The sequence below is a fragment of the Drosophila simulans genome, chromosome 3R (assembly GCF_016746395.2).
Source record: "Drosophila simulans strain w501 chromosome 3R, Prin_Dsim_3.1, whole genome shotgun sequence".
Classification (NCBI taxonomy): Eukaryota; Metazoa; Arthropoda; class Insecta; order Diptera; family Drosophilidae; genus Drosophila; species Drosophila simulans.
Window position 1 is genome coordinate 19,519,966 of NC_052523.2, and position 20,684 is coordinate 19,540,649.

At 41.6% G+C, this 20,684-nt stretch overlaps 1 protein-coding gene across 2 annotated transcripts in view; it reads right to left on the bottom strand.

Moving 5' to 3' along the window:
* LOC6729221 (ETS-like protein pointed) overlaps positions 1-20,684 on the bottom strand; it is a 54,693-nt gene that overhangs the window by 6,137 nt on the left and 27,872 nt on the right. The window contains exons 1-4 of one of the 2 annotated variants that reach the window (XM_016174880.3): positions 16,354-17,044; positions 16,133-16,249; positions 15,596-15,799; positions 14,695-14,919 (exon numbers count right to left, since the gene is read on the bottom strand). In XM_016174880.3, the coding sequence (XP_016035874.1) occupies positions 14,695-14,919; positions 15,596-15,799; positions 16,133-16,249; positions 16,354-16,531 (724 nt within the window). In that variant the 5' untranslated portion in view covers positions 16,532-17,044. Of the gene's footprint in view, positions 1-14,694; positions 14,920-15,595; positions 15,800-16,132; positions 16,250-16,353; positions 17,045-20,684 lie in introns of those variants that run through there. The other variant, XM_016174878.3, reaches the window with a different exon arrangement.

Genomic DNA, 20,684 nt, shown 5'->3' on the forward strand with positions numbered 1-20,684 from the left:
AAAAAATTTTATTTTTTCGTTAGCTTCTTGTTTTTTCCTCTTTGATTTGCTGCGCAAAGTGCTGGAGAACAATAGAGAGACACAAAAAACACAAGCGGAAATACAAAAAACCCAGTGAAAGAAGCAGAGCTACCTCGCTGGGAGCAAGGGAGAGGGGCTGCCGCCGAGAGCGAGATGGATGATGCGCCTCGCTTACGACCATTTCCGGTTGAAGCACGTGCGCACATTTTGAAGAGGAGCGTAACCATCGAACCCCAGCTACTCCTCCCATTTCGCCTCCTCCCAAAGACTGCACATAACCCGATGAAAAGCCACCACCAAAGCAGAAAACCAATCACAATCTCATAAAACCGGCGACACTTCCACCAAAAAGGGATAAAGAAAACAAAACAAGCCCCGAGTCTTCGTTTTCGTCTTCAGGGGAGTAAATGTAGATCCTACTTGCCGAAAACGCACACGTTCGCAGCCAAGGGTTAACATAATAATTGTCGTTGTCTTGAATAAATGCACACACAAAAAAATCAGATCAAGCTAAATTAAATCAATAATAACTATAAGCATAAAGTGGAAAAACCAAGAAACCTCAAAGTTTAAGCTTTGAAATCTTATTATCTTAAAGCCTCTATTAATATTTTCTAGCCTTAAATTGCATTACCCCAAAACGTTTCTTTCTGTGTACCAAATAATAAGATGGTGTGTGCCAAAAACAAAAAAGAAAAGGAGCAAAATGGAATAAGCATACTTTCAGTTGAATTTCAATTAAAACTCGTTCTGTTCGCACAAAAGGATTACACATTTAATGCAATAAGGATCTCGGGGAGGAGGCGGAGTTGCAGGAAGCGCCTACGGGAAGAACAAAGGCAATGGGCAAGGTACTCCCGAATCTAGGGATTCCTTTCGGATGGGCCTGCCTGCCAACAGCTGTCGACTGACACTCGAGATCATCAGGCATTCAATTGATATCAAATTGGAGTAGGATCCCTGCCAGGATCTCGCTTACCCTGTGCACGTGTGCAAATTGCACTCTCTGCGCTCTGTCTTTTGTACCATATACACATAGCACTGCAAGCACTTCCGGCCCCATCCCGCTAATGTAAATCGGATGTCAATGCATTGCGCGTGAGGCATATCAATTAAAAAAGACGAGGCAACCGAGAGAGCCAGTGAGTGCGAGGCAAAACGCCAGAGAGAACCTGTTAGAAGACAAGCCGCATAAATAAATAAACTGTTAGGCTGGAAAACGGAAGGAAATCGTAAACACAAGCCAGTAGTTGTTGCTGCTGCTGATGTTTTGACACGCATACTATCATAATTACAGCTCCCAGTAATGCCCATTTCCCCCACCGCCGCCCCCTTTTGGAGCAACACCATCCAGCCCACCTTGCCCACCTGTTCTTTTCTGTTCTGAAGCTGATGCTTCCGTGCAGCGGCCAAGAATAATATCAATTTTCTATGTAAACTCACCCCCAACCCCCTCGGCGGGCCCCCCATCTTTCGACTGCAATTTCAGGTTGGGAAGAATACCTGCATTTTGACAACAAAATAAACACTGATCCCAGCAGCAGCAGCTATAGCTATAGCTATAGCTACCTCTGATTGTTGGGAGCCGTAAACAACACACACTAAATACAAACAACAATAATCATAATAACGCTGGATTCTTACGATCTTACGATCTTGAGATCCGCATGCGTTTCACAGCTCCTGGCTGCGAAGAGCGGAAATGAAACCAGATACTTTGATAGCAACATGGCAACGCATGCGCAGCTGGGCCACAAGATCTTCACTCGTACACATGTACATACATACGAGTTTGAGTATGTATGTATGCACTGGATATGTACTTATCGATCTTGATTAAGCAAAACGCTGCCAAGTGCTCTTGATCTTGATTTAGATTTCGATTGAGACTGCTGAAGTAGGATATGATCCTGCAGTTGCTAAATGCCGCGGATGTCATTGATCTGGCATCGGATCGGATCGAATCGGATCTGAACTGAACTGAGATCGATCAAAAGGCCGTCTGAAAACTGAGAAGTGGGCTGACTTTTGTGCGAAAATGAGACACTAACCGATGCTGCCTGGGAAATCGGCGAGGAAACCGGAGCTTCACGACAGGTGGATCAAGATTGTGGGTCAGGTTCTAAGATTTGGGTGCGCAAATTAGGCGATCATGCTGCGAAAGATATTTGCCAGCAGATAGTATATTTAAAATGAAGATCTTATCACAGACCAATATCCAGGTAATATAGCAGATCAAGTGCACACATTCTGGAACCCTATCAGGTTTGAGTGATCGTGAGAAACTGATTTCTAATGTGACAGATGTGTATCTGTTTAGTATGTTAATGCTGTCACTCTTTAAAGACATGCAACCTGTAAAGCATAGATTAGTTAGTCTTTATTTAAAACTAAGAACCGGAATCAGTTTATTCTTTAATATTCAGATACTTTTTTCTGCAATTCCAATATAACATGCATGGATGGTAAAGTGATCGTGAGAGTGCCAGACTTTCAATCAATATATATTTTACATCATTAATATCATTTTACAAAACCGGAAATGGTGCTGCTGGCTATTTAGGTCATAAATCAGGGGTGCTTTGAATCAGGATCCTTTTTATGATGCGTGTGTTCCTCATATGATGATTAAATATACAATAGCCGTTTGAAAATGTTTTTCATCTAGAGACCTCAATATTGGCACATAAATTCCTAGGTGTCCTAAATCTCCACCACAAGATGATCGCTTAGGGGGACCTTTGGCTGTAATTAGATCTACGATCAATAGCAACACTTTCCGTTAAACCGGAAATGATCATGTTGGCCATCAAGTGATCTTCAATCAGGACTCCTACCATCCAGGATACTCTATCTGTGTGCTCGTGTGTGTGTGTTTGTTTCTTCAGTTCGTCAGATGTGCAGCCGAGGAAACAGTTGGCCAGAAGACAGAGAGTGACTCGCTAAATGGCTCATTTATGGCCATTTCCCACTGCGCGGCAACAACGCACCCAAAATGTGGCATGCGGTCACCTTCGACAACTACAACAACAACGGCAACATCGAAGCGGTACGACAACAACAGCTAGAGTACCGCAAAGCACAAACGAATGAACCTGAACCCGAATATGAACCTGAATGTGAAAAGAGCTGCGGGGGTGGGGCAGTTGCAACTCAAGCGGCTGACTAAATGTCAGGGTATTCTGCACCTGTCCGACTATCGCCATGCCAACAAAAACAACAACACACGAACATCAGGGGCGAGGGAGAAATGCTCATATATATACGTATATATATATATAGGGAAAAAGACATAATGAAAAAACTGCGTGCGTCGACAGAATTTTGGACAGCGACAACATGTGTTGCTGCTGTAGCGAGGGACAACTGTTGTGCACCGCTGACTGCGTTTGCTCTTTTTTTCCAGTTTCATAATGCACTAAAAACCATCATGCAGTTCCGATAAATTCTATATAGAAAAATTCTATATAGAATAATTAAATTTACAGACTATACAATTAGTATACTATTAATACTAATAAAACCAATATTAAACATTTATTTAATTTCCCTTTTAGATTTCTAAGAAGAAATGTATTTTGAACAGCTGTCACACGTTTAGTTTCCTAACCCATATTCATATTTTTCTCGCCGTGTACTTTCGCCCTGGTCAGATTGTGCACACAGATGCAGGTATCGCCCACACAATATCCATAAGAGTGTGAGAAACTGCAGGCAGCCTGTGTTCCTCCTGCGCCCGCTCCTGCTCCCTATCCATGATCCTGCCTCCTGCCCTTTTCCTGGTTCCTTCTTCCTTGTTCCTTATTCCACGATCTGCCCCCCACTCCTCCACTTGCTGTATGTGTGCCTACTACTTCGGGCGAACAAGATGCAGTCAAGCGATATAGGGATATTAGAATGCCCGACATGCGGAGCCAGGGGATCTATGGATCTCAAGATCCGAAGAACCGAAGGGCAGAAGAGGGAATCTACCTGCCATCAGGCCACTTTGGGCTTGCCTAATTTACTTGTGCCCTCGCCGCATTGTTCTTGCAGTTTTCATTCATAAAATCTGAAATCTCTACCCTGGCGAGGCATTGAACTTGGTCGGAAAGGAGCAGCATAAAGGAATCTCAAGGTGCATCGATTCGGAACTAAAGGAAGTAAATTACCGGATGTTGTCTACTCATTTGCTTGTTGTTCTTTTCGTATTCCCTTTGCCCTTTTGCTTTGATTCATCGAAATGTCCTGCGGGCAGTCCTTTGTGGACGACCTTGCTGCGCTGCTGCTTGTTGCTCATTTTTCACTTGAAACCGAAACCAAAGCGAACAAAACGAGCTGAATGCAAGCCAATAAAACATTTTGCCAATCCCTGGGATACACCTTTTTATTTTTATTTTTTTTTTGCGTCGGCGTGTAGTGGATATCGAATGGCATGATATCCTGGCAGCCCTTTTAATTGCACACCTCGTATGCAATGAGTTTTTAATTGCCATTCAACTGTTGGCCAACTCGGTAGTTGACGCTTTCCCACGCTAGCCAACTAACTTTATATAGTTTTGTGCGTTTTTTTCTTTCGTTTATTTTTGATAAATTACACAACAAATGCAGGAGCGATGTTACGGCTGATTGCGCCGCAATTTCTCGTTAAAGGACACGTACAATTGGCTGAGGGTGCAGAGCGTGGGAGAGCTGCGCGGGGGTGGTGGCAATGTTTATTGCTTTATGGCCCATAACTTTTAAACGGTGGACTAATTATGAAACAAGTTGAGTCGATCATGGCGATAAGAGGTGGCAAATGTGTTGCTATTAACTTACTGAATGTGTAATTTATGAAAACTCTTTTATATCATCTTTTAGACATGCACATTTCAATTGCTTGTGCTGCTTTCATTAGTTCCTTTGAGCTATTTACAATTGTGCTTCATTTTTTATTGCCATTTTTAACAACCGATCAAACAAAACTAAAAACAAAAACTCCGCCCCAACACTTTCATCTGTTATCATCTGTGGGCATTGAGTGGACAACTTTGGGGCATTACAGATACTTACTAGGGACTAAGCAAATAGAGTAGAAACCTCTCAGGTAAACAACTACAACGAGGGCTGGCTGGCAAATAGCAGCGAATGAAACAATGAGAAAACAACGTGGACAGAAAAAATATAAACAAATCAGCTGCGCAAGCGCACAGATCAAACGCCGAAAGGCCGACAGCTCAGAAAAAAACAAAAAAAACAACAAAAGCGGCTCGACACTTTTAAAATTGCAAGACGACTGCGGGGAGGAGACGAGGAGAGTGCGGAGGGGGTCTCGAAAATTAAAGCTAAAGCAAGCTGAAAATTCAAATTTATTTACACTTTGACGCATTTAAAACAAAGAGAGCGGGAGATACAACAAAAAAAAAAACCACAACAACAGTCTGGTAAAAAACATAAAATAACGAAAAAAGAGAACAGTCAAATGTAGGCAAATAAATGACACAACAACAATGGCTATAACGATGTGAAAATTAAATGAAAATGAATAAAAGCCCAAGACAGAGACAGGGAGAGGGAGAGAAAGAGAGAGAGCCACTAAGCCACTAAGCAGGGCAGGCAGGTCTCAAACTGATAAAGATCAGAAAATACGGAAAATAGTTAAAGCCGAAAGAGAAACATTAACGGAGACTGAGAAATGTTCAAGTTTTGCACAGAATTTACGAGTTCGCTTCGAGCCCGGCCAAATTGCATTAGCAGCGGCCACAGGGAGGAAAACGGGGCTGGGGAAATGAGAATTTTCCCACGTTCCGACTTTGGAAACTCAGGTGTTCGAGTTGGACAAATTATTGCCACAAATGTGGGCAAAACACACGAACTACACAGCCAGCCAGCTAGCCAGCCAGCCGAACAACCAGCACAAGGAGCCGCCAACCCGAAAGGACACATTCACACACAGGTCCTGTGCACGGTGGTTGCATCCACTGATAGGCATCGCAGCACCAGCACCACCAGCACCACTTGCACCACTTGCACCCCCTATCAACCGAGTCCCAACATAAAACTGCACTTGCTGCTGCACTCTGACGCAATTTTGCTCACCCCTCTGTAAAATAGAGTTTTCACTATTACACTGAAAACAATATTTTATTATATATTAATTTTTAATCATTTTAGAACACTACACTTAAAATGTAAAATATTCCAGTTGGCTACAAAATTTATATATTTTTTATAAGAATTTATCAAACGTTTCTCTCTGTGCACACACCCTTATATGCCACATCCCTTTCCGATTTGTTGCATTTCCCATCTACCAATTGCATTTCTATATAATTTTGTTATTTGTCTGCGCGGCGACAAGTGCTGCAACCAAAATGTTTTTGTTGTTTTCCCCTGTCAGTTCCCAAGGTTTTGGGTTAGTAGAGCTATGTTTTTGCCACATAGAGCAGGGTGGTTTTAAGGCAACTACGAGTATTTTCCCTGCCTGGGATTTATCTTGTTTTCGAGTATTTGTTTGTTGATTTTAGCATCATAATTTTGTATTGCATTGTGGTTTTTCAAATGGGGAGAGATAGTTTACCGGAAGTGAACAGGTTGGAAAAATGTTTTTAGGGATTTTTAAGTGTTGAAAAGTATTCCGTTTTTAAAAAGTAAGAAGTTTTCATATTTAGAAACTAAAATCAATGTAAAATATTCATCGAATTAAGCCATGACTCATTCTCACTTACAATGAGTAGATTTCTTTGCAGTTCTATCCCCCATTGATTTTCCCATCAATCGCGCGTGATTCCCCCCTCACGATTCGAAAAGAGAAAACAAATTTTCAACACAATTCAATTAGCGCACACGCGGCCGCAAAAGTCCAAATCAAAAACCGAAATTGTTAATGAAAATTGCAAAATGACCCCATGTTCACCGCGCGCCAATGTAAATAAACACGAACTGCAATGCTGCGGAGAAAACGCGAAGAAAAGCTGATGGAAAAACGCCTCAAAACGGAAATATGCAAGGAAATTGCCAAGGCGCTGACAGCCGATTAATCGCGATGAGGTCGCTCTGAGTCTAAGAAATCGATGGATGGCTAGATGGATGAAAGGATGAGGTCAAAGGTTAGGCAGGCGGATATTTTCAAGCAAATGCAACGGAAATTGCGGCAACAAAATGTCCTCAAAACTCTGAAAAGGCACAAGCCATAAAATAGCTATAGACAGTGGAAAAAAAGAGCAGCCACAGACTGAGACATAATTTCATCAGAGTTATTAATTTTAGCGCTGAAATTTGCTTTAATAATATAATTAAGCGCGAGCGAGACAGACGAAGGAGCGACAAGGCGGGCAGATAGGAAAAAACGCAGCCTCACATCCGGTCAACATTTTGTCGCTCATGTGAACTCTTTTCAAAAGGCGAACGAAATAAATAATAATAATAAAAAAAGAGAGGTAAACCAAATTACAGATGGGGTCTCTTGGCGTCTTGGTGGCTTGGAGTCTTCAAGTCTTCGCAGATTGTCTGCAAATCCAAAAACAAGTTACAGTTCATTCATTCGCCACTCATTCATTGATTCATTCGCTGGGCCATTCATTCAGTCGATCCGGCAGTCCAACCGGCTTTGGCCTGGCTTTTCGGATTTCCTACACTTGTACGTATGTAAACCCAACTCAACTCCGCTCCATTCATCCAACGGATGTTGGTTCAGTTCGGTTCTTTACATGGCTGGCCCCTTACCCCTTTCCCCCCAAACTGCCCGATAGACGAACAACAAGCTGCGAGATTTGATTTGACTTTATTTATTTGATTCGTTTGTTTGCCGTTTGCAGCGGCGAGTTAATAATTATGAATTGGCGTTCGCTCGTTGGGCAAGCCGGCTGGCTGTTGGCACAGCCTCTAGATACAAAGATACTTTTGTATCTATGTGGCTGTTTCTCCATTTTGTCGTTCGCCTTTTTGTTTGCCTAATTCTTAATGATGCATAAAGTGCTTTGCCTCGTCGCCGCTTTGCAAACAGAGTTTTGAAAGTTGATTGCAAATTAATTGCCCATACCCGCTAACCTCTGGCCTAAGTTTAAGAATTCTTAAATGTATTATTACCTTTTAATTATGGCTTTTTGTTGCGATTTGTGGTCTAATTGGCAAGCCATACCCAAAGTGAATATAGTCAAATTAGTGGTTTGATAAAAAATAAATCATTAGGCGCTTGGAAATCAATTTGATTATTTTTTCACCTTTAGGATACATATTTTAATTTCTGTATCGATAAACCCAATAATTAGTGGTTACTTTAATGTCTCACTTTACAAATTGCAAACTTGTTAAACATTTATGGGTCCACAGATTGACTAACACCGATATATACGCATTCTCACACGGTTTAAGACCATAATTCAGCCCAAGCTTTATAGTTCAAGGTAGTGCACCCACCCACCCCAAAGTGCACAGATGCATATATCATTCTATATGGCCTGCATTTGCATCTGAAATCAAATGCGATTCGTCTCTTTCATTTATACGTTTCGTTCGTTGCCTTTTCGGGCCTCCAAATCGACCCCTTCTGTCTCTCTCTCACTCACTCCCCCATACTATTAGCGGCTTTTGCATTATACAAATTTAATGTTTAATTTTTTTCTCCCTCTACATATACACCTCGCTTGTTGTTGTTCTTTTGAGCGTTCTTTGTTTTAAGTGAACTCGACCGTAACGCTTTTCTATGGCGTAAATTTACATCTACGTACGTAACGAAATAAAATGGAAATACATCAGAGTCAGATACGAAAACAAAAAAAAACAGAAAAGAACAGAACTGAAACGTAAAAAATTAAAGTTCGAGGAGACGCCGCCGTCGACAGGCGGCAACAATGGTGTTGTTGTTGATGTGCCTGCAGCAACATCAGCGGCAACATCAGCAACAGTTCCAATCCGCGGATCCACTCCGCCCTGGAATCCCATTTGAATTTCAGGTGAGCCGGCGCGGTGGGCGGGGGCAGAAAAGGGGTTAAGTGCAGGCCGCATTAGAACCAATGTCGGTCGGTTGGCTGCGCGTCGGATTCAGCTGAATATGGTAATAAATTAAACGAAATCCGCGCAAGATAGATAAATGTATGCATATGTACATAGGCCGCACCACCCGCTGCACCCACCCACCGACTGATGTGGTGCACTGGTGTGTGGTGTTATGCAAGCCACTACTCAGCGGACCAACCGCAGAATGCAGTCAACGCACACAGAAGTAGAAACGAAGCTATAGAATGCAGATACTAAAGAGTTTTGCAAGGGGGAATCGACCTTAAAGATACTTTGGTTACTTAGATATCCATTGAAATATGTTCTCATATTCGAAAGTTAGCATTAGTTTGTTGTAATCTAATACTAATTCGTAGTTAATATACATTATAAACTCCGCTAAATGCGCAAAACTGCGTATAAAAACGAGTGCGAAATAGCAGAAAACTGAAAACGTTGACTTGACTTTTCACAGCTCTCTGCGCTCTGGCACCCACGGAACCCACCCGTCCCCAAAAAAGCGGTTCCTAGATCATCATCACCACCACCACCACCGTTCAGTTTAACCATCAGCATACAACACTGTATTATAACTTCGCCATAAAGCCGAGCTCTTCAGTAGCAGTTGCTCTGAGCAGCGAAGCGCGCAGGCGCGTAGTCGTAGTCCAAAAACTCCCAACGGCGTCGACTATGTTAATTAGTGACAATGTGATTTCTGGCCCTGAAGGCGCTGCGCCCCCCACTCCACCGGCCACGCCCCCTCCCGCGCCAGCTGCCAACGGGGCGAATGATTAATTTGCTAGCACTGAAAGCGGTCTACAGACTGAAGTGGGTTGCCTTAAATTCCGCTAAATGCTTTAATAATATGCTTCTTTTTCTTCTGGTTCTTCTTCGCCAGTGCATTTGCAAAACAATGGCGTTGAAATTAAAAATGAAATTCCACTTTATGACCTTAACAAATTTGCAATCAACATAATTCCCCATGTTATGACTCTTTAGGTTTTATGTTGCGTATCGAAACAGATTTCCTTACCACCCGAAAAACGAAGAGCATTAAACTATAGTTCTAATTTCTTTGTTCTGCTCAGTTGGGCCCAACAATTTGTGGGAGGTGAAAACTATCTTGCGTTAATGGCTGAATTTAGCGTAATTAATACGAAGGAGCCGCAAATGAAGTCGAAGTAGAAACATCAAGCCGAAAGGTGATCATATTTCCCATTTGGCCTCACATTGTATGGTAATTGGCTTCGAATCGCTGCCTTCTACTCGTTTGGTTTTTAATTTCATATATGAACTGGATTCCCGATAATTCTGTGGCCTTAAATATTCGTTTTTTTATTTTGTATGGTTTAGGCTACTGTATAATTATATCAGTGTTCTAAATTCCAAGAAACATCCAAAATTGCTTCTTTTTGTTTGCTTATCTTTTTTTTTAATTTTTAGGCAAGAAATTACTGGTTAAAAATTGCTACATTTTCGTATGAACAAATTAATCATGACTTTACTATTTTTTAATATGAAAATGTATGATAAAAGTGGAAAGAAAGTTGGCGTAGAAAGATATTCTTACTATCTTTATTATTTGATATGGAAATTCCCTATTAATAATTTCCAATTAATTTGCAATCAAAGCCACTGCCAAATGAAAGTGAAAACACCACTCACCACGATGACTGTCTGCCACATGTCTGTCTTGGCGAGAACTGAAAGATTGTCATTCCATTGTCATTTTCAAAACCAACAAACTGTAACTAAACCTGACGGAGGGCGGCTAGTGAGATTGGAGAATTTACGAACTGTCACATGCGAGAACTCCAGAGACATGTGACTTGCTGATCGGTGGACGCATGGAGGTGCTTTGTTCACTCGGATGGATCTACAAGTCAAATGTGCATTAAATGTGTCATTCTGTGAAGCAACCGACAACGTTCGCTCTGGCGGAGATCGGGGTATCCAAAGAGGTTCAAAACAGAAACAGTTCTATGGTCGGTTGATCGGTCGGTTGCCTGGGCTGAGGTTATATGGAGCTATATTGCGACGATGATCATGATGATGATGATGAGGATGATGAATCAACAGCCGGCAAGAGGCAACAATGGCAACTCTTCAAGCTTGGACAAACATTTCACGCATCAGGCATTTTATTATGTAGAAATAAAAACACAGAGAAAAAAAAAAAAAAAAAACCCAACAGCGGAATAAAAGCAAATACGAATACTAAAACTTCATGAATGGCAAATCATAGAATAGGAACAGACATATAGCCATATAGCTCGGTGATTTTCGCAAATCTAAATTTAGTGGAACAATGGACGGCAGACTCGGAATGCCGACTGAAAATGGATTTTCACCGCAGAGCTCCCAGAGGTAAATAAACTTGATTTCTCTCCACTTCGACTTGGGTTTCATTAAGGGTTTGTTCCACACACACAAACCGCCTAATGACATCATACGTTTGTAAAACAAAAAATAAATCAAATTTGAACAGATTCAAACGATCGTTGTTTTAGAGGAGGAGGCGCAGAACAATGAATAAAGGAGACGCTACAAAAAACAACCAAAAAAGGCAGCGGCAATTTTGCGTGCAAATATCTAAGATACACTAGCCTAGATACCCTCTCAACCAAAACATCGAAAGACCCTGGTCATGATGGGGTCTATAGTCCGTCGAACAATCAGCCAGCCAGGCAGCCAGCTCACATTTGTATCTGTGCACCATTGTATCTGCGATGTGTGCAAAGATTTTTAACCCGCTGACTAAGCGTTAGATACTGCAAATTGATCGAATGCGTATGAAAATAATCGTGAGGGGGGCATCATTATGCATTAAAGTAAAACGAAACACACTTTCCATATGAATGGATGAATATTTAGAATGCCAACCCGACTTATGTATGAATAAATTCCGGCTGTGTTAAAGTGCAACACCGTAAATCATTCAACTACCACATTCAACTCCCCTCCTGAATCTTCAAGCGATGACGATGATGATGATGAAACTTTGAAACATTTTCAGCCTTTTTGCGCTTCGTTGATTTCGCTTGTAGGTGTTGCACCAGTGGGAGGGTCAAATTAAATGAAGAATACACAGTAAAAATGAGAAAAGACTCAGTTCGTTGGCCATAGCAAAAGTGAAGCGTGTTCATGACACTGTTTTTATTATTTGAAGATTTGGAAACTCGTTTGCCAAAGGCATGAACTCGATTCTTAATGTGTGTAATTAATCATAATTTGTTTTTAGTTTTAATTACTGACTTTTAAGGCCCAGTTGTGAAGGCTTTGGGATATCTGTTCGTTTGTTTGTTTGTCTTTAAGCCAAGCAGGCACACCTGGATGCCATAAACGCAGGGCACTCATCTGCATAATTACCTATCACTGGGAGCCTAGGAGTTAAGTGCCAGGAGCCAGGTTAAAAGTGTCAACAAGTCACGCACTTAGGATCCCAGATACTCGAAGACCCTTCTCGGAATCTCTTTTAGTAATCCTCGCCAGCTGGGGTCAATCAATTTTTCACACAGCCCTCGTCGCAAGAGAGAGTAAGCCACACTACTTGTATGCAAATGATCGGGGAGGGCAAATAACATCAATAATATGCAAATGCAGCAAATTAATGACTGACAAAAAGACAATCGAAACGAATTAAGAAAACCAGCCTACAAACCACTGGACGCCACACACACAAACGAGCCGATCCGATCCGATCCGAGTCGCATAATTTCCGTAGATGCGGGCCAAGCTGGGACAATGACTATCCGACTTTGGTGGATGGGGTCCGGTACCCAGACGACGGTGGCTTATCCGCAAGATTGAAATAATAACAATGCTGACAACAGGGGCTGATTCCACAACAACCACGCAAATGATTGAATCAATTTGATGACCAGAACTTAGCCACTGAAACGATCGTAATGGACTTACATGTGTGTCCAATCACACTATGACATTGATGATGACTTTTAAGTTGAGTTAAGAACTAGGGAATATCTTAGGGATGTTACTAAAAATTGAGCGAATTAAATCCTTGAAAATATTAAGACATAGAATGAAACATTTCAACATGATCGCACATTTATCATTAACAACTTTAAGGCAACCAAAAGAAAGAGTATTTAAAAGTCCCAAAAAATAGACAGTCCCTTTTTTTGGGTATTGTTTGACTTAGCCAATGAATTGATTGTTTCATTAGCCGCGCACACGTCTGCGACTGGGGATATGTAAATTTGTAAATGTTTTAACATTTATGGTCATAATGTGTCAAAGACCATAAATTCAATTAATTTATTATAATGGCAGGAGTGGGCCTGTCTTGGCTGGGGCATCGACAAAGTGCAGACGACGATGTGTCCATGCTGGGGGTCAGTTGATTAATAATAAGAGGAAATTTGTATCGCATACTACATCATCTTGACACTGCAACTCTGTTGGAGAAACCAAAAACGGGCACAATGCAGCCTGATGACGATGCTGATGGTGATGATGTTGCTGCTGTGTTCCAATTTGTACGGCGACGCATTAAATAAATGTATCTCAATCTCAAGCTGTGCCCTGGCGTCGACTCCGCCCCTCCTCTCCGCCTCTCCTCTCCTCGTGCCACCGAATATGTAAACAATTTAAATAGATATTTAGATATGCTGCCTACGCTGGCGCCAAGCTCACACCGTCCGACAGCCCGCTATTTGTTTTAAAATTTAATTTCCGTTTCAATTTCACATAAATAAATTAAAATCACAGAAATATAACTCAGATAAACTCAAGACATGGGCTGCATTCGGCACTACACAGATATCATCGCAAAGGAAGCGATATAACGATATAATAAAAACATTGTATCTGTGCAAATGAATTGTTTAAATTGGCTCTCAATTTGAATTTAGTTATGGATCTGCTCGTGATTTAGACTCTTTTGCCGGATGCACTAAACACATGCCAAACAACTGTTCATCATTTGGCCAAATCGGTGCGGAGGATGTGCAATAAATAAAACTGATAGCTTAATGAGCTCCAATATCCATCTCCCATCGATCGTTGTAATTTCAATATCACCATCGATTGTGTGTAATTTTACGGGGGATTACGTTGAGGAATGCTGAATGATTTGGGAAATTCATTCAGTCTTTAGCCAAGGCAAAAGTGAATGAAATCTGCTGCGAATAGTTTTCCTAGCTTACGGCGCAGCTAAGTAATTTTCTTATCAATTGTTTTCTATTTTAAGTTTGCAAAGCCAAGCCCCTCATCATATCTTTATAGGTCATGCATCTGTAAAGTTTATGGTTTTGCAGTTCTAGGAAATTTCAATGAAATAATAAGTATCATTTGCTTAGCTTATGATAAGATGTTTGGCACTGGGGAACCTTTGTTGGTATTACGGAATTTTAATAACTTGAATTGATTCCTCAATGGGGTAATTAACTGCATAGACGACATTGTAAATGGCTTGATAAGAAAGCTCTTCAGAATGCCTGAAGTCTCCCTTCAAGTTCTGGATTTTTACGCATTTGATTTGATTATAAAAGGAAATAACACGTATTGATTGATAAGACCACATTTTCAGGATGTACTACTAAAAAATCGGAAACGGAAGTTATATACAACTCACACCTTTTTCCGTCCGAAAACCTTTCACCCACTCATCACTGAAGGACATTCACTTTCGATTCAATTTGATGTATGTATTTATGAATACGCCTAAATTACTATCTTTCAGATTGGTTCACTTACCGTTGTGGGAGTGGGGCGTGGCGCGATGGAAGTTTTTATTATCACTATTCCCCGCCGACGTCACATAATCCATGGACAGGCGGCTGTTTATGCTGCTGTTGTTGCTGTTGGCGGGCGGCTCGTTGGGGTAATTGGCCACCTGGTGGTCCGATCCACAGACCGAGGCCGTGGTGGCCGACTCAAAGGAATTGCCGTGCACAATGTCCTCATTTGGTTTCTCGCAATCTGAAAATGTTGAAATGCCGAAGGGGTTCGGTGAAAAGGTGGGCAACAAATTGAATTAGTTGCATAAAAATACTAATAGGGTTTTACCCAAACTAAGAGCTAGCCAAACTCAATAAATTATAAAAATGAAACTGTCCCAATGAGTTTATTTTTTACAGGTATCAACAAACATACACTTAAGTTTCAACTGCAGACTATATAGTGTATAAATAAACAGATGCAAATATATTAGGTTGCATTTCTACAGTATCTTTTATAAATCTGCTTATCTTGGTGCAAAACCAAGAAAAGTTTTCTTTTTTTCTATTTGAGTTCACTAAAAACATTAACTTTTCTTCAAGTGCTTGTGCTAACTGCGACCTCTACTTCAAATCAAATTTCAGCCTGGACAGGAAGCTTCAGGAGTGGAAAAAAAAAGTTGAATATAAAGGGTATGGGACTGCTCAACAGGTCAGAGAACCGGTTCACACCGCCACCCATTCCATTCCGACCCAATAGAGCCACCAACCACCCAACCATCATGACGGACTCCTTGACTTTGTTAGACAGGCTTCCGTTTTGGGTTTGCCTTGCTTCTCTTTGGGGCAGGTAAATTTCGTTACTGGCGCCAGTCGTGTCCATGTTTATGGCTTACTCTTTTGCCGTCGGCGCACTGGCATGCGGCTCACGTACTCACCTTTTTGCAGGATGTCCAAGTGCTCCCACAGTATGTCGCCGGTGAAGGGCGGCGTGATGGCCAGGAACTTCTCCTTGCCCAGATCCACCATGGCGCGGCCCTTCATCTTGTAGAAGGGGTCCAGGTTCATGGAGACCAATGAGAACTCATTTTTGGCCCAGTTGAGCCAGTAGATGACATGCTCCTCCGTCCATTCACGCGGATCTGCATGGGAAATAATAGAAAGAAAGCATTGAGGGGGAGTGTAAATAGGAATAGAAATATAAATATAAATAGCGATGGAAATTAATCGTTTTCTAATGCCTCCAGCTCGGTGGCGACTTAATTAGGCGTGGGAGCGCACTTTGTTATTGCTGTGGGAAACTATTAATATTCATTGGTACTCGGGCCGGAACTCCAATTGATAGTTCACGGTTAGTTAGGATAATTAAGATTATGTTCTTGAAGTTAGAAGATTCAGCGGTCAGCATTTGTAACAAAGATCCGAATTCTTTAGGTTTTTAGTCCTATTAAATCACTTTCTACGCATGCTCTTACCTTTGGTTATGTTGCATTTTTGGACCTCCTTTTCCCAGGAGGAGAAGGAAGCCTTCAGTACCTCGTTGACCTTGCGATTGGTGCCCGGCGTGAGGGGTGGCAAGGCGTTGGGAACTTCTGTAAAACACGAAGAGAATCAAAACATTAGATACATTGTAATACAACATAAAACTTGCTTCAATAAGAAACTACGAAAATGCGAACTGAAACTATTGTCGAACCTTTGAGCTTGCTATGATTGGTGGTTAGCTGCTGCAGCTTTTGTCCCTTCAGGTGGAATTTTCCAGTAAAGCACTGATAATTATTGGGCAAGAAGGTCTGAGGGTGGTAGTTATAGTTTGCCGACCGCAGCGGCGGTAGCATCCGACTGTCATTCCAATCGATCCACTCATTGGTCATAGTCAGGCCAATTGAGATCTTGCCGACTGTATTTGTTTACGCACTGGGTGTCAGGGGTTAAAAAGGGGGACGGCGATCGTACAATTGATCTTAATTGATTGGTGCGGCACAATCTTGACCCGAAATGTCAGTGAAAGTCGCGACCCTTTCACAGCGCTCGAATCCGTCAGATACAAATGTATCTTGGGCGTGCAATTGTCGCGCCTTAATTGTGGTAATTGAACGTTAATTGCATATATCACAGCACCATTTAGCCATTAACAGATTGTCAGCATTAGCAAACGGGTTTACAGAACACACAGATGTACTCAGGCACACACACGCGAACTCCTTTCTCGAGATTTATTCAAATTTGTTCTTATTTTTAATGCGTTCGATAAAAACAACACACGAAACGGAAAAATATATTTTGTAATTCGCTCGTCGTTCGTTCTGTGTATCTATCGGATAGCTGGATTTGTGAAACCAAACTGAAACGAAACGATCGTATCCGTAGCTATAGCTGCATATCCTAAGCAAAGCGAGCGAAGCGAAGAGAGCGAGCGCCAGAGAGCGCAACAAGTGGGAACGGAACTCGTAAATCTCGAAACCCTCTTGCGGAACGAACTGGAATTCATTCATAAAACGATGCGAGTGCGTGTGTGTGCGTGCGCTCTCTCGGCTGCGTCTCTGTGTGTGTGTGTGTGTGCGTGTGCGCTTGGAACGGAAACGGCCATCATCAGAGCAACAACAACTACAGCTAGTAAAACAACAACGCCAGGTTGTTTGTTTAGCCGAGAGTAGAAGGCAAAAGGCAAGGAAAAAACAAAAAATAAAACAAGGCACACAGCCACACGAAAAAATTAAAGCAAAAAACTGCAAGAAAGAAAACAAACACAAATAAAACAGTTTTTTTTTTTTTGGGAACATTAGCAACAGGTGACCAAATGTGCGATTATACAGGGTGTAACAGGTGCACAAAATAGAAGTGTTTTAAAAGATAAGCATTACAAATAATTATGCATCTTGGTTAATTAAGTAATTGCAAGTTTAAAAAGCCTAGGACTCAAATTAGTTTGATACAAAATAATAATTTGATAACTATGAAATTTCCTTAGCAACAAATACCTATAAGTACTTATCCTAAAAATAAGTAATTTTTAAAAAACATTTTTTCTATTAATCCCATTACATTTAGTGGCTTGCTCTTTGAATTTCTGGTGCACTTCCTATATCCCAGTTTGATCATAAATTGTACATTTTCTTTTTTAATTTTTTAACCAGATTGTGCAGCACATATGGCAAAATCTACTCATGTTACCCCTCTCCCCCCCTGCGATGACTCGAAAAAAATGCCCAGGAACACAGGCAATTTATGAATGAATTTCTTGTGTTGCCTCACACGCGCATTCTTCTCAAAAGAAACTCCAGACAACGAAAACAACGAAAACAACAACTAAAAAAGAAGAAGACACCGATATTGTTGTAGTAAGGGAACGCTTCGTATTTCGAAGATACAATACCTCCAGGCGATAGAAGTAACAACAACAATCGATCGAGACGTCGACGTCGACAGCGGCCGCTTCCGCTGCTTCCGTTCGATGTATTGATAGAGGGTGCAAGCGAGATGGCTAGATGCAGAACGGCCAGCGAGGAAAAGAGAGAAGAAAGTGGCCAGGGCAAAGGAGAGGAGGATAAGATAAAGCTATTATTATGATGACTACGCGACCAGGTAAATTTATGAATGGGATACGAAACGAAACGAGACGCGAAACATTGACTCCGCCGGCTTTGCGTCTATGAATGAATTGAAATTACGTGCGACGGCGACGGAGACGCAAGGGAGATCATTTGGTCATTATCACAAAACCGCATAATTGGCGACAAATGCAGGGGAAACCCTTTGGCTTTATCTTCGCCACGACGTTTACCTGCAAGGCACCGGAAAAAATAACTAAGCTACTTGACAGATTGATAGGTATTTAGATAGAATATTAGATAGATAGAATCAGACTAAGCCCCAAGCTATTGTATCTTTAGTTTAACTTTCCTGCCTATTTTCATAGCTTTTCTTATGAAAATCGTATCATATTTCTCTCAGTGTATGTTTTAGTCCCAAGGTGGGCTGCGTGTTAAAGAAATTACTTCTCATAGCCATGACTATGGGCCCTGTACATATTTGGCATTGCATACATATGTATTATAACAATTATTATGACTTGTAGTCGCTTGAAGACGAAGTAGACGCGAGGCACTTCAAAGCCCAGCACTTACAACTCGAAATTACAAAACGTCTGTGCGTGTTCGAAATTCATTATGCGATCCGTCTAAAGTCGAAAAGGGGGGGATCCAACCATCCAACTGGGAGCACCTTTGTGGACCCGTGTGGGCCACACACATGGCCAGGGATCATTCAATTGGAGCCACGCCACTCCAGCCGATGCGCTGCGGTTGGTAATCATACGAGGTGTTCATTGTTCGCTCCTAGTTGCCTCACTTTTTGCAGCTCCACTTGGAAATGGGTCAATCACGCCGACAGACCACCGGCCAGCAAGCACCAAGCACCGCCCGTCTGTCTGCTGTCTTCTTAGATCACGAAATGGACCCATCCACATCCACGTCACGGTGGCTTAGTTCTTACTGGGACTCCTTCTGGATTACTTCAGTTATGATTAATTTCATTTAATTTATTTAATATTTATATTTGCACTGGGTGGCATTTGATTAAGTTGATAATTATGCATCTGTGCAGTAGAGATAGGGATTATCCATGAGGCAAGTGCCAAGCTTGACTTGCTTTCTGGAAAAAGCAACTATGCAACTATTTGTAACATTACTAACCACTTTTTTTCAACTTTACCAACTAGGAAACTGAGAAAATCGAGAGCTATGCCGGTCAACTTTGCAGCGTTTGTGTTTTACATCTGCAGCCATAACTCAGGCTCAACTTGCGATATTGAAGTCACGTAGGCACACGAAAGGGAGGCGATTGCATTCGATGTAACGATCTTTTCAATGCTAGACTTTATGGCTACAAAATGGCAATCTCTAGGCAAGGCCCTTTCGTACCAGGCACCCGCTTCGGTCTTATTTAATCTTATTTGTATTTCGTGGGTGGACTAGTGCCAATCTTAAAGTGTGAGTAATTGCGCAATTAGCACACGAGTCTGGAGAAATCTTATCGCAATTCCCAGAAATGGGACTCGAACGAAGTACTAGCTGAAATTTATTAGTGCAGGTTATTTTTGAACCGCCTTACATCTTATCAGCTGAAGACCTGCCTTCCGATAACATGAGCATCGTCGAGTGTTCGTTCATTCATAAAAAAAAGTCGGAAAGCGATCGGCTTATTTCTGCGCGTAACCGTGGACAATAAAGTTCTATTTCCGTTTCCTGTTGTGATCAGATCGTTATCGAGCGATAACCGGAGAAATTTCAAATTTAATGGAGTGTCTGATTGTCGAATCGAATCAAAGGCAATTGAAGCGCACACTTAGCGTTCACGTTCCCACCTTGCCGCAGTTCACCTGATGGCGCAACAAGCTGCACGCAATTTTCATCCGAGGGAAATTGCACGCCAAAAATTGACAAGAAATAAGTGCGAGTTTAGTTGTGAACTTAGAACTTGTATTAAAAGAAGGATTCTTTAAAAGCAGTGTCTGTATGTGTTAAATAATATTTAATTATATTTATTTCTTTTGTTGCAAACATTAAGTATTTTGAATATTTAGTTTTCCCAAGTGTAATAAAAGCCAAAAGGCAGACATCGAAACTCAGCCAACAACTGACAACAGGCAACCACAAAGGCAGCGAACAACATTATTAAGTATTTGCCATTGACTTCCGGTCGTTAGATATTTCATTACCAACTTCGACTTCAACTTTGGATCCCTGGAGTCGGGGTCCCAGTACCAAGCTCTTCTATTAAATTGTATAATATTCCGCCTTGCACTAGCCTGGGCGGTCCCGATGATGGGCTGTGCCAGGGAAAAGAGATACGAGATGCAATCCAGACCAGATGGGCAGGCAGATCCCAGTGATGGCGGTGTAATTATGGCAAAATATATAGTGCAATCAATAGCTGTACTGTAGCTATATATAATGAAAGCGTTTGTGGTATATGTAGGTCTTCGAAGGAGTCCCCTCTGTCCTCTCTACGATTAGTGACATCTTT